At 37.0% G+C, this 14,086-nt stretch overlaps 1 protein-coding gene across 8 annotated transcripts in view; it reads left to right on the forward strand.

Moving 5' to 3' along the window:
- TCERG1 (transcription elongation regulator 1) overlaps positions 1-12,949 on the forward strand; it is a 61,397-nt gene extending 48,448 nt beyond the window's left edge. For 7 of the 8 annotated variants that reach the window (XM_043590254.1, XM_043590267.1, XM_043590238.1 and 4 more), the window contains 7 exons: positions 1,051-1,201; positions 5,741-5,905; positions 6,165-6,347; positions 8,321-8,500; positions 9,168-9,251; positions 10,584-10,684; positions 11,880-12,949. In XM_043590254.1, the coding sequence (XP_043446189.1) occupies positions 1,051-1,201; positions 5,741-5,905; positions 6,165-6,347; positions 8,321-8,500; positions 9,168-9,251; positions 10,584-10,684; positions 11,880-12,081 (1,066 nt within the window). In that variant the 3' untranslated portion in view covers positions 12,082-12,949. Of the gene's footprint in view, positions 1-1,050; positions 1,202-5,740; positions 5,906-6,164; positions 6,348-8,320; positions 8,501-9,167; positions 9,252-10,583; positions 10,685-11,507; positions 11,602-11,879 lie in introns of all 8 variants that reach the window. The other variant, XR_006298664.1, reaches the window with a different exon arrangement.
- The last annotated feature ends 1,137 nt before the right edge of the window (positions 12,950-14,086 follow it).

Here is a 14,086-nt window from a genome sequence, read left to right on the forward strand (position 1 = left end):
CATCTGAGCATTTTCAGTTCAGTTTCTGTGGATTGAAAAATTTTTTTGATTTGGGTTATATACATTCTTTGTATGTTTAGTGTTGTCTGATTGAATATTGAAAATAGTGGATTATAGAGACTCTGAAAGTCTGTTCCCTTACTCTGAAGAGTGGATTTTTGTTTTCGCAGGCAGTTTAGTTACAGGCTGATTACCTGAATATAGCTTTGATTTAAGGCTTTGTTAGTGTGGGTCTCAGAAGTTGGAAGTTTCTCAGCAGTCCAGCTTTGTCTCCATTGTGCAGCTTTTGTGGACTTTAGTGTCCGAATACTGTTCTTTTTCTGCACTACTCAGTTTCTAACATTTGTTTTTTGCTCTTAACCAGGTAGCACTTTGGCAGGGGATACGGTTTTTCCCTGCTATTGTACCCTTCAGCCTTGGCCTTCTATTCATGGGGAATCGCCTTGTGGTATATTTACTGGGTACTATCTTTCTAGAGCTTCTTCCCTTGCTATTTTAACACCCAGACTCTGATCTTTACTACTTGTAGCTATTGGGACTGCTGTACTCTGCTTGGACTGTAGCTCTCTGTACCTTGGGAAATTGTCCTGTGGCATAGGGCAGTGGGCCTTTCCTCAGTCTTACTACTACCCTACCTATTATGCACTGTTTTGGAATCATTTGCCTCATACATTTGTCTTCTTTCACAGTTGTTTCTGGAAGGAGATCTAATTCGGTAGTTAACTCCACCATGGCTAGAAGCAAGACTCAGCCTCTTCTTAGTGTGGAAATAGATGAGCTCTTAAGTCTCTTGAAGCACATACATTTTTTGTTCTCTGATGTGTTATCCCCCAGTGTCATGCTTGACAGCGTACAAATCACCAACCACATTTTCACCCTTTAGCCCTCTTGTACTCCTTTCTGTAGCTCATTGTTTACTCTTTAGGCAAATGTTGGGACTTAGTGAGTCTTTGGCACATATTCTGGCTGGAAAAATGGTATCTTCTTCTGTACCTTTCTATAAGCAGAAATAGCTCTACCAAAGTTAGCACACTTGCCATTTTGTTACAGAGCTACTTTTAGTGAATTTGCAGCCAAGCATGCTAAAGATTCAAGATTCAAAGCAATTGAAAAGATGAAAGATCGAGAAGCCTTGTTTAATGAATTTGTGGCAGCTGCAAGGAAGAAAGAGAAAGAAGATTCGAAGACCAGAGGTGAGAAGGTAAGATGAGGTGATTGACAGGAGCGTGAATGGGAAGAGACTAAGCTGGGGCCATGTTTTTTCTGATCTCATTCATGGGCATAGATCACAGGACCCCCAGACTGGTTAGTTTTGTAAGTTCACTTTTACAGTTGTTTACGTGTGTGTATTCAGTCACTTTACTTCCATAATGCTTATTTTAATAAGTTTACTAAAGTACATAGATTTGCTTTAAATTTTATTAATACTGAGTTTGCCCAGTACACCCGGAACTGACTGTTAGATCTTTCTACTCACTGGTGCCTGCTAAAATTCAAGATTCCTAATAAGCGGTAACCTTTAAATTTTAAAAAGCTTTTTTATCTTTTTTGCCTTCTAACAGATAGCATTTTAGTGACTTTCTAATCTTTTAGTAAACATATCTTACGTATAAATTATTGCTTATCAGAAATAAAGGTCAGCTATGAAAGATTAATGAATTCCAAATGTCACTTGGTAGTGGTGTCAGGAGCGGAGAGGAGCCCACCACTGGGGAGGCAGGCGGGTGGAGACCGCACCGGAGGTGCGCGGGCCATCAGAACACGCAGCCACTCTCCTTAGTCCCCCTGGGTGCTTTGTGGATGGAGATGAAGAACCTCTGAAGCCTAATCATTTTTGACATTTAAAATGGGCTTTCATTCCAGAAAGTTAAAACATCACAAATTCTATTAAGGAATGTCATGAGGGAAGTAATACCATTCTTAATGGGCTCAAGCCTCCTGCACTGTAAATAGCAACAGTATTGGGTGAAATAACTTTTGTCAGAAATATCTGAAATTTCCTGATTATTTGGTTTCTTGGGCTTCAGTGGAGATTCTTCCAGAATTATTATTTCACCTTTAACTTTTTTTTTTTTTTTCCGTAAATGATTATGCTTCTCAGGAAATGTGCAGAATTGAGTTCTGTGTAAACATTGTGTATGCTGAATTAGAATCATGTTAATGTATTGTTTGCTACTTTTGACTTTTGGTAATACCTTATTTGATTAAAGAATACCAAGTAAAATAAATAGTTGATACTGTGTGATTGCTTTTATACAAATTGAATATTTTTCTCTTTGCATTTATAACCAATGTTCTTTTTCTAAACACTTTTTGTAACTATTTTGTGTATTTTGTTTTATAACAAGTGGATAGACTTTACAGTTTTGTGCTGTGCGGCCTGTCAATCAGTTCAGTCTGACAGCTGTCAATCACTGATACACAAAGTATTATGGGATTCCCTAGTGAGGAAAGAATTGGTATCTCTGTGTGGTGACTTTAGCCTCCCGCAGTTCCGGTACTTTACATTTTTTTAGTCTTTTTTCCTTATGAAGTGATGAGAGTTGTGCCCAAAATGTGTTAAAGTAAATTAAATAGATATTGCATCTAAATAAACCTGCTGTATTCAGCTTTACTTTCTTTTGATTGTAAAATAATTCTCTAAGCTATAGGTTTGGCTTTGTACCTTTACTAAATTTTTAAAAAAGAGGCAGGAAATAAGTGAAACTTTCTCAGCCAATTTAAAGAATGCAAAAATACTTACTAACTAGGCCCTGGGAACAAATCTTTAAGAGTTTAAATACAGTGTATTTTATATTCACGGTCTGAGAAGTAGCTGGTTAATGAAGTTTTATTACTTTCTTCATGACTTTTAATGATTATTCCTATGAAGTATATTGTCTATACTGTTTTTTTTTAAACCCCATTTTAGCTGTATGTAATTGAATAGAAAGATTAGTGCTCGTAGCATGGTGCTAGTTTATTGGAGTTTGCTTTCTTTATTCTTATGATTCTCTAATTGCTGTTTGTAGTATTGAGGTAATGCAGTTAACAGCCAGATAATAAAAGTTTTTTGCTAAGTCAAAAACCTGTAAAGGACACTGACTTTTGGTGAAGTAGCCCCCACCTTTGGTAGACATTTTCAAGCTAAAGAGAAAAATCATTTGCAGGTAGCTTTCACTGGTAATTTTCCATTTTATAAAAAATGCCCCTAAAATTCTGCTTACTTTTGCTAGACTGTTTTGTCTGCCAAAGTAGCTACCTTCAAGGTTTTTTAAATTTTATTATATTGTATAACCCATTTTTATAAAACTGTGGTTCAAATAAGATACCTTTTGGAACAACACATTTGAAGTTGCACACAGTAGAGTTAATCCTCTCATGAAGTGCATTTTTCTCTCTTTCCTCACTTAAATTTTCTTCTGAACAAGTTAAGTATGTTACAGTACATTAGGCTTAGGAGACTGTTTTTCCCTGTTAAAGTGAACAGCCTAGATGGTAAGGTACTTTGATTTGGGGAGAGAAGAAAACTGGGAATGTGGAGTCTTGGATTGCTGCTAATGGGTAACTTAAATTTTTTGACATTTATGCAGTTGTTGATAGTTCTCATACAAATGGCAGCTTTGGTAAGCCATGTATAGCCTGTAATGGTAATATCCACAGTGAGAGGAAGTTAAAATTTAATTTCATTTAAAATTCACTGTTTATACATCACACATTTTTAAAACTGTAAGAAAATCATTTGTAGGCTTTGTGTCTAATATTTGAAAATTGTCTTTCAACGTTTATTTATTTTTGGGACAGAGAGAGACAGAGCATGAACGGGGGAGGGGCAGAGAGAGAGGGAGACACAGAATCGGAAGCAGGCTCCAGGCTCTGAGCCATCAGCCCAGAGCCCGACGCGGGGCTTGAACTCACAGACCGCGAGATCGTGACCTGGCTGAAGTCGGACGCTTAACCGACTGCGCCACCCAGGCGCCCCATATTTGAAAATTGTCTTAAGTCAATATAAATTGACTTGGAAATTGGCTTGGAAAGATTCCTGTTTAACGTAGCTTGCATGTTTTATTTAACATAAATTTTGTAAATTTTGCTTTCTAGTTTTCACAGGCATCTAGGAATTTGGTGTTCATCATGTCAGATACAAAGTAGACAAGATGAACAGAAAAATTGTTACATCACTATATCAAGTAGTTGCTTTTTCATTGTGTGAAAATACTAGATTTATGAGTATTTCTTATTACTACAAAGTCAAGAGCCAGGTTCAGTAGTAAAAGAAATCCACAGCTGATTAGCTCTTGGTTTTTAAAAAATTCTCTAATAGGAAAGAAACTCTTTTCTTATAGTCTTACTAGTGTTTTCCAGAAATGACATTATCCTCTCTTAATTCTCTGTTAGGGGAAATGAGAGTTTGGAATAGGCAGAAAGAATGTGATTCCATTTCTAATTTCTGATTCCTTTGGTCACGCGGGAAGCCAGCATGTTTAATTCCTACAGGGAAGAGAGGTTCTTGACATGGTCTGACTTCTCTATTGAATTGACTGGCTGCCTCTGGTGTCTCCCCTCATAGGAGTACAAGATAACTTGAATGATACTGAATTTTAAAACAGGTCCTCAAAGTTATGTAAAAATAAACGCTTTCTTTATTTCGTTATCCCCTATTTAAAAAAATAAGAATTACAGTTTGGGAGAAGGATTCTAAGTATTGTACATGTTGCTACCAAAGGATTAATATCTTTTAATAACCTTGGTGTAATTTTACTGAGTTGGTACTTGATTGGCTCAGAATGTTAATTTATTAACAGATTTGAGTTATAAAGGTATACATGTTTAATGCTAAAAAATACCAAAAATGTGAATATAGTTTTTAAAGTAATGATTAATTATGATCATAGAAATCCTATAATTTATATATAAGGGTACAGGCATTGATTTTTTTTTAATTAAAATACAAAAATTTACCCTGCTTTTTACTTGTTTTTAGACATTTGGCAGTACCGTTCCAAGTTTCTAATGAATGAGACTTGTTATTTGTGCTCATCTATTTCTAAATTCCCCTATTGTAACAAACAAAAATTATATTCATCTACTTTTTAAAATAAGTCATTATTATTAACTTGATATTAAAATGTAGTTTACTGTCAGTTCATAAGCCTGATTATTATCTAAAAATAAATATAAATTCTTCTCTCTTATAAAAACGTGGCATTGCTGAAATGAAAAATTTAACAACCTAAAAAAATTTTTTTTCTGTATTTGAATAATTTGGAGAAAATGATTTATCTTGAGTTTGGTAGATTTTAATTTTTTTTTTTTTCAACGTTTATTTATTTTTGGGACAGAGAGAGACAGAGCATGAACGGGGGAGGGGCAGAGAGAAAGGGAGACACAGAATCGGAAACAGGCTCCAGGCCCTGAGCCATCAGCCCAGAGCCTGACGCGGGGCTCGAACTCACGGACCGCGAGATCGTGACCTGGCTGAAGTCGGACGCTTAACCGACTGCGCCACCCAGGCGCCCCGAGTTTGGTAGATTTTAAATGAGAGTTTATGTCTGTTGATTTTTATATTTATCATGAAAGAGCAATTCTAATACTCTTTGACTAAAATTTATTCCACTATAAATAAATGAATTTAAAAAGTTATTATTCTCATCTTTAAGGTAAGTGAACAATTTTTTCTGGTTGTAAACATTTGCATATGAGGAATTTCTCATGGTGGATTCCCCCCACCCCCCATTCCCTGATATATTTTGAAATACAGATTAAATCGGATTTCTTTGAACTGTTATCTAATCATCACTTGGACAGTCAGTCCCGATGGAGCAAAGTAAAAGACAAAGTAGAAAGTGATCCACGTTACAAGGCAGTGGATAGTTCTTCAATGAGAGAAGACCTTTTCAAACAGTACATTGAAAAAATAGCCAAGGTAACTATTGTGTTTATTTATACTATAAATATGGAATAAGAAAATTCTTAATTGCATCATAAAGGTATTAGCTGCTGTTTGGGATTTGGAATTTTTCCTGTCAGTATAATTAATATAAGGATCTCTAGCACATGTAGTTGATTTGGAAACGAGGTACAGTGTTAATGTATATTCTTGGTAAAACCCAGGTTTGAAATTCTGTATTTGGCAAGCCACTTACTCTGGAAACATATCTTGATAATGTAATTTTACTTTATAGAATTTGGACTCAGAAAAAGAAAAGGAGCTTGAAAGGCAAGCCCGCATTGAGGCAAGCCTTCGAGAACGAGAAAGAGAGGTTCAAAAGGCACGTTCAGAACAAACAAAAGAAATAGATCGAGAGAGAGAGCAACACAAACGAGAAGAAGCTATCCAGAATTTCAAGGCTCTTTTATCTGACATGGTATATATTCCTCTCACTCCCCGCTCCTCCCCCCCCCAGCCCTGTCCCTTAAGTACTGGATATTAGAGATCTATTAGGTTGTCTTGTTAGTGCAAATTTTAATATTCTTTAAATGGAATCTGAGAGATATAATTTGGTAAGTTTCATAAAGTGTTTTAAAATAGTTTTAGCACCCACTAGAATAAGAAAACCATTGTTATTTAACATTTTCAGAAGTTTCTTTGTACATATAAAAATGTATAATCTTTTAGTCTCAAAGATAACTTTTTATTCTTGATGGAAGTTATCTTAAATTTTCACACACTTACATGCCATAATAATAAACAAAATGTGCTGAATAGAGTTAAACCTTTTGCCTGGTGATTTAGGGTCACCACTGTGGTGATGAATGATTGTACATGTAAATGGTATGAGGTCTAGACTGGAGGTGTACTGACCCCAGGAGATAGATGCTCTGGAATTTTCTTGCCAGCGCTTCTGCACATCACCCAGGGTTGCTGAGGTGTGTAGGGTTTTGTCTGTATAGCCAGTGCACCGAGGCCACTCTGCTGTTCCACATGTTTTGTCCCCTCTCTGTGTCACCATCTCTCCTACTATTTCTTTTCTCTCTTTCATAAGGACTCTTGTTGTTACTACTACTGTCAGTTCTTTGGATTTCTTCCCTTGCTTCTGCTGGTATGTTTTGAGTTTCCTCTTTCTGTTCTCTGGCTAGTTACAGTCATTCACTGATTTCTTTCCCTGCGTTTACTTTTCCCCACATTCATTCTCTTTATCGCAGTCACAGAAATCATCCTAAAAACCAAATCTGATTTTGTCACTCTCCCTGTTGCTTTCACAGAGAGAAGCTTCTCTACTCATAGTGGTTGCAAACATTTAAAATTCAGTTGTCTTAGCATAATATATGACTTCATTCCTTAACTCCCCCACCACCTTCATGTTATGTTACCCTCTTTGGTTTTCTCTCTTGCCCCTTTAAGCTCTAGCCTTTCTGCGCTTAGTTCTAATGAACCATATTTACACCTAATGAATTCTGGCATTAGTCATGCTAATCCCTCCACCTAGAATACTTCGAGTGCGCTTAAAAACTCATTTTTCAAGAGCACACCCACATATCTCTTCTGTGAGGCTGATCTTGACCCATCTAAGGCAGATTTGTTTTCACTGTTCCCTTTGCCTGCCCTGTGGTCAGCATACACCTCACAGCACTTATTATGTGCTTTTGCTGTTACTTGCTTACTTGCCTGTCTTCTCTTAAAAAAGTTGAGTCCTTTGAAGGAAGGGGTAGTGTCTTACTTTGTTTTTCCAGTACCAAGCTCCGTGTTTAGCTGACTCATTTTTCGGTGCTTGATAAATGTTGATTAAATAAATGTTTTTATATTTTTCTTCTTTCTCACCTTTCTGTCTTTTTAGCCTCCCATATTAGCATTGGCAGTGGTGTAACTAGCAGTAACTTGTATTGCTATTACCAGCAGTGAAGCATAGCCTTGTGCTGGTTGTTGAACCAGCCTGATCTGTCACGTCTTCTCTTACTGACCATGTTAATTCTTGCTTATGCTTTGAAATGTCACTTCCAGTATGTAGTTGATAAGTACAAATTTGAGCTCAAGATCTGTTGGTGGGTTTTTTTTTCCTGTCACCTCTTTAGTCCTGTAGCAAGATATTTCCTGTTTTATTTCTATCCATTTCTCCTACTGAAGGTTGGTAAGATGTTAAATAGAGTGCCTAAGTACGATTAAAGTAATTCTCTTCATCTTTCTACACCTCTGAATCCATACTTGATAGCTTGCTTGGGTGAGCTCTGAGAGGTGGGATTTCTAGTTTAAAGAAGCAGATTTTTAGTGACTGTTTAAGGTGGAGTCACCAGAAGCTTCCATTATTAATTGTATCATTCCTAAACTAGATAAATAAGCCTTTTATTGTTGAAATGTGAAAAAAGAGATCTTTGGTGATAGAATTTTTTGGTACGTTTTTAGGTGCGTTCTTCAGATGTGTCATGGTCTGATACTCGGAGGACTCTCCGAAAAGATCACCGTTGGGAATCTGGATCCTTGTTGGAAAGAGAGGAGAAAGAGAAGCTTTTTAATGAACACATTGAAGCACTTACCAAAAAGAAGAGGGAGCACTTTAGGCAACTTCTGGATGAAACTTCTGCAGTAAGTCTCTTATTTTCCTTGTTTTAATCTAGATGGGTCTTTAAGAATAATTCCAAAAACATCGTAGTGTCTTGGTCTTTAGATCTCTTACTGGAATGCATGGGTTTTATACACTTTCTTTTCTGTTTTTTTTTTTTTTCTTTTCTTTTTTAAGTAAAATGTTAATGGCATTCTTAATTATTTAGAAATTACTTCCTGCCGCAGTTTTCACATTCCTGGTGATTGATATTGGGCTTTGTTGTGTGATCATTGATCCCTCCTAATGATAGAATGATAGACTGAGTGGATTGCATCTTTTGCTCCATTTTCAGTTTGGTCCCATGGTCCCTTTTTTCCCTCCGTCGTTCACGTTTTCTTCTGATACCTGATCTCCTTTTGGTGGTGGTTTCTTCAGAAGTTACAGTGTTGCCTATGGGGATCCAGGGTTTGCAGGTGATTGTCTTAGGCCACCTTGAAATAGGACCATGAATATAACTCTTGTGGCCAACAACAAAAAGAAATTGTATTAAAGCTGCTTCCTGTCTCTAGCTAGTCCAATTACATTTGGGCATTATTACAGGAGATTGTAGGTCAGCGTGCAATACTGTGTACCGTATATGCTCCCGCCATTTGATCTTTGCGATGAAAGTGAGTTGTATTTGTGGTTTTTTTTCCTTGCCTTTCAAAGATTACCTTAACATCCACATGGAAAGAAGTAAAAAAAATCATTAAGGAAGATCCTCGGTGCATTAAGTTCTCCTCCAGTGACAGGGTAAGAGGATTTTGTCTGAGATTTACTGTCAGTTGATAAATATTAAATGTGGGCTTAATCAGCACCACCAGTATGTATTTTGATTAAACTGACATTGATGGTTTTAAGTGAATAACTTAAGAGTATGAGAAGTAAATCTGAATTTTAAGGTCATATTTTTTTTATCTTGTACTATACATTAATAAGACAGCAAAGTAGAAACTGTAAAAATGTCATCCTTGGGGTTAAGCCTGTGTTCTGGGATGTTAGAGCTTTACTGAAGCTCTAGTTTTTGTTTCTGGTACAGTCAGGTCCCACTACATAGACATTTTCAACCTGGCCGTGGATACCAGGCTGTCAGAGCACCAGAGCCGTGTTAGCAGAATGCCATAATGTGATCTTTTGTTGTTACATGCCCCGGAGACTGGAGTAGAGAAACTGCAGATGGGGGAAGTTTATAGAAGCTGAGCCCTGTTCTGGGATGCTCTCACTCCTGTGTGGAAAATGAACTCCCCTGGGTTCTGAAATAGTGAATGATGCCAAGGATAGGGTAGCTGACCTCAGTCTTATTTTATCCCTTGGCCTTTCATTTGTTCCTTCTCCCCATCATTCTCCTTTCCCAGTTGGTTTCTCTAGGTCTAGGGTGCACAACCCCATAGAGCTATTATTCTTCCCCCTGTTTCCTTAAGATGGATTGTAGATGTGTGGACGACAAAGTACACATGGCTGGGAAAGAGTGGTGGACCGATAGCCGACAGGTCTAGTCTTAGTTTCTAACTTTTCTGATTGTTTAAATTGACAATAATACTTTTTAATATTATTATTATTGTCATTATTAATATTAGCCCAAAGAGTTTATACCCATTATGCCTGTTCCTTACTAGAAAAGCTAAATGCTCAGGATCAGTTAGTACTAAGTTATGAATGTTATTTGGGGTTCTCCATAAGTTATACCACATTATTTTCTTGGTGTTAGAAGATAGAAGTATAGTCTACAGGAAATACCCCCTTAATTTCTTTATTTTCAAGAGTGTCTACCACTTGAGGTTGTTAGGAACACAAAAGGAGATATCCTGATAAAACCCTCAGCACAGTGTAGCACATTGCAAGCCCTCGGGCTTTAGCTACTGCTAATATATTGAGTGGTTCCTTGTTCTTGGCTTCTTTTTGCCTTAAAAATGTACATTGCATATTTTGCAGTTTAATGAATGCTGCGTGAACAAAAATGTACTTTCTAGCCTTTTCCTTTGGAATTATTTATGATGTGACTTACAAATTACCGGTTTAATAAATAATTGATAGTAATTTTGGAATTTGTGACTTTTTTTTTTAAATCTTACTGTCCTTTTGCAGAAAAAACAAAGAGAGTTTGAAGAATACATCAGAGACAAGTACATCACAGCCAAAGCTGACTTCAGGACGCTTTTGAAAGAGACCAAATTTATAACATATAGGTGTGTGCAATGAAATGTTTCATATCCGCAGTCATTGTCTTTACTAGTCCTTACTCTAATGGCCAGAGCATTCTATGCATTCACACACATGTTGACATTATTAATTTTTAGGAATAAGAAGAAGCCAATTTTATTAAAGGCCAAATACAGCCCATGTCTACCTTACTTTTTTTTTTTTTTTTTTTTTTAAAGAAAGGGCCCAGATGTCAATTCTTATTTTGTGTTACCCACCCATCCAGTTTTTTAAACACACTTTTGTTTTTACTTCACTGCTTTTTTAGGAGTACCCCCGCTTGATAAGAGTTGTATTTGTGAAGAGATTTCTTAAACAGTCCTTCACTGTCCATTGTCTCTGCCTCCTGTGAAGACTATTCAGTGTTGTGGAACATTTCTTAAGCTTGAAATCATCTTAAGCTCAGCAAAAACTTTTTTTTTTCCAGATGATAGCAATTTGCTGGATACTTTTAAATACAAATTTTAAACGATAAAAATCAGAGTTTCTAGACAAGATTTCTCCGTAACGTGCCCAGTAGTTCCACATTCCCAACCGTTTTACCATCAGGAAAACAAGTTTACAATGCTTAATGCTTAGCAGTCAGTGCACAGGAAAGCAGTTTTGTTTCATGCTCCAGCTTTTCTTCCTTTAAGAGAAAAATTGGAAACATCTTAATGAAGGGTATGTGCACGGGAGGATAGATAGTGCTGAGGGTGTGGTTTTTAGGTATTTTGTCATTGGATTTTTTGGTCAGGATCCTTAATGTTTTGCATCAGCTTGGGCTTTTAAATTAGATGTGAAGTAAGACTTCTTTCTACATTTTTATAGTTAATTTAGTGAAAGATGTGAAAGTGAAAGCTTGTGAAAGATGCTGGGATTGGCAGCCCCGCAGACTGAAGTCCTCTGTTCATCCACAGAACAGGTACAGCACGGGCAAGATTTACCCACCCACCCTCAGCCCTGATCTGGAGGGACCACCAGTAGGGGTGGGAGGGTAATTCAGCTTCTGAGGCCCTTTCACTCCTTGGAGTCTTTGCTGAGGCGATTTACAAAGGTGACCACTGCAGTGAAATTTTTCTTAAAAAAAAAAAAAAAAAAAAAATGGAAACACAATTAGGAACTAGATGGACATTTCCAGCTCATTTCTGAAAGACCTGTGAACAGCAGTCAGTAATTCTTGGACTTGTTTTCTTATTTCAGATCCAAAAAGCTAATCCAGGAATCTGATCAGCACCTGAAAGATGTAGAAAAAATTTTGCAGAACGACAAACGGTATCTAGTACTAGACTGTGTGCCAGAAGAGAGGCGTAAACTGATTGTGGCCTATGTGGATGACCTGGATCGCCGGGGTCCACCCCCACCTCCCACAGCGTCAGAGCCCACGAGACGATCAACAAAATAATTCTCAGTACTCTTCCACAGGGGTATCTTAATTCAAAAACGCTTGCATGAGCCAATTTCCAGGTTTTTACATGTATGTGCATTAGTCAGACTATTGCAGAACCATCTGACGAACAGAAGGAGAAGCATTCATGAACAGTTTCTGAACAGAGAACACTTTGGAAATAATTTATGCTTTTCTTTGTGTGGCATGACTGACATACATACTCAAATATAGGCTGTCTCTAGTAAATCTAAAATCTTGAAGCTAAAAATCATCCTTTTATGAGGTGTGGAAGTCAGTGACTTGGTGACGTTCTTTCTAGCAGTGTTAAACATGCAAGACGTAAGAGCATTTGTGGTTTGAACTTGCAAGATGCAAATACCACAGACTCCAAGAAAACCTAAGTTAGGGTTTGTTTTATTTTGATTTTGTTTTTTAAAGCGGGTAAAAGAGAAAACACTGAAAATTGAATTCTTATCTTCCAGAGGCTAAGATTATTATAATGGACATACTTTTACCTTTGTCTCTAAAGAACACTTTAGTTTTGTTTGTTCACTTACGTGCTTTGATTACCCCCTCTGAATTCTAGGCCAAGTCTTGTTTAGCCTAAGAGAAGATTTATTTAGTAATTTCTTCTCAGGTATGGAACCACGGTCATAACTAACATGTTGGCCAGAATAGGACTGATGGTTAAACACGTTTTATTTACCATTAAGTGATCTTTATCAAATATTCTGGATTAGACAACAAATTATCTTTCTTGGGTGTTCCCTGTAAACTATACTCCAGTTTGAATGTTAAACTTTTGTTTCTAAAGTTTAATTTTAAGATGTTTGAATGTTCAATTTATGTATTTGAACTACAATAAACCAACCCTTTTTATATATGTGGATTGTATATGATTATTGTTGTGGAACCTATAACAAAGACATCTTTTAAACCTGTTCATTAAAGCAGTAGCAACTGTAATTTGGCACAGAGAAAGTTGACTTCCAATCCTATATATCACATAGTTTTTAAAGGCTTGAATATAATAAATTATTTGCAGTATAAAAGGGAAGAAATTTGTAAAGAACCATTTTGGTGCTCAGTCTCTTAGCAATATCCTACTGCCTCATAGCAAGAAGATGCTGGTTTTTTGTTTGTGTGTTTTCTTGTTTTTGTCTCTATGTTAACACAATTGATGGTGAAGCTTTCTTGGCACCCTTTCAGTGTGCCCTGCACATCATACCGTGGAACGTACCTTTGACCTCCACTTGCTCTTTCTAGCTGTACCTCCCCACTTTAAAGATTCCTGTCTCATTCCTTCATAGCTTTCTCATTTCAGAGTACCACATCCATGTTTAAGAAAAATGGGTTAATTGGATAACTTATCTTCCCTTTTCTCTCCCATCTCCTGTGATTGCAGCAAAACCTAAAATGAGGAAATACCAGTAGATTGTGTGTTCTGTGCACAAAGACACAGACCACATGCATACAGACTCATTCACACTTAACTTTACTTAGTACTTAGCTTAAATATATTAATTGTTACAGAAATCATGTATGTGAGAAACTGGAATTAACAGACTAAGGTCCTAACCTGTACAATTTGATAATGAACAAGATAGTTTTTCCCCCTTTCCCCCCTTTTTTTGAAGGTCATTTGTATAAACCCATTGAGTGATTTTTTTTTTTTTTTAATTTTTTTTTTCAACGTTTATTTATTTTTGGGACAGAGAGAGACAGAGCATGAACAGGGGAGGGGCAGAGAGAGAGAGGGACACAAGATCAGAAACAGGCTGCAGGCTCTGAGCCATCAGCCCAGAGCCCGACGCGGGGCTCGAACTCACGGACCATGAGATCATGACCTGGCTGAAGTCGGACGCTTAACCGACTGCGCCATCCAGGCACCCCGAGTGATTTTTAAGTTCTGTGAGGCATGAAACTGAAGTGTTTGCCAAAAGGAGCACAGCTGTTGTAGGAATATCACTGGCCAGCAGAAGTGAAAGCTCTTAGAATGCTTTATTTTGTTCTGAATTCC

This window comes from Prionailurus bengalensis, chromosome A1, assembly GCF_016509475.1.
Source record: "Prionailurus bengalensis isolate Pbe53 chromosome A1, Fcat_Pben_1.1_paternal_pri, whole genome shotgun sequence".
NCBI classification, from domain to species: Eukaryota; Metazoa; Chordata; class Mammalia; order Carnivora; family Felidae; genus Prionailurus; species Prionailurus bengalensis.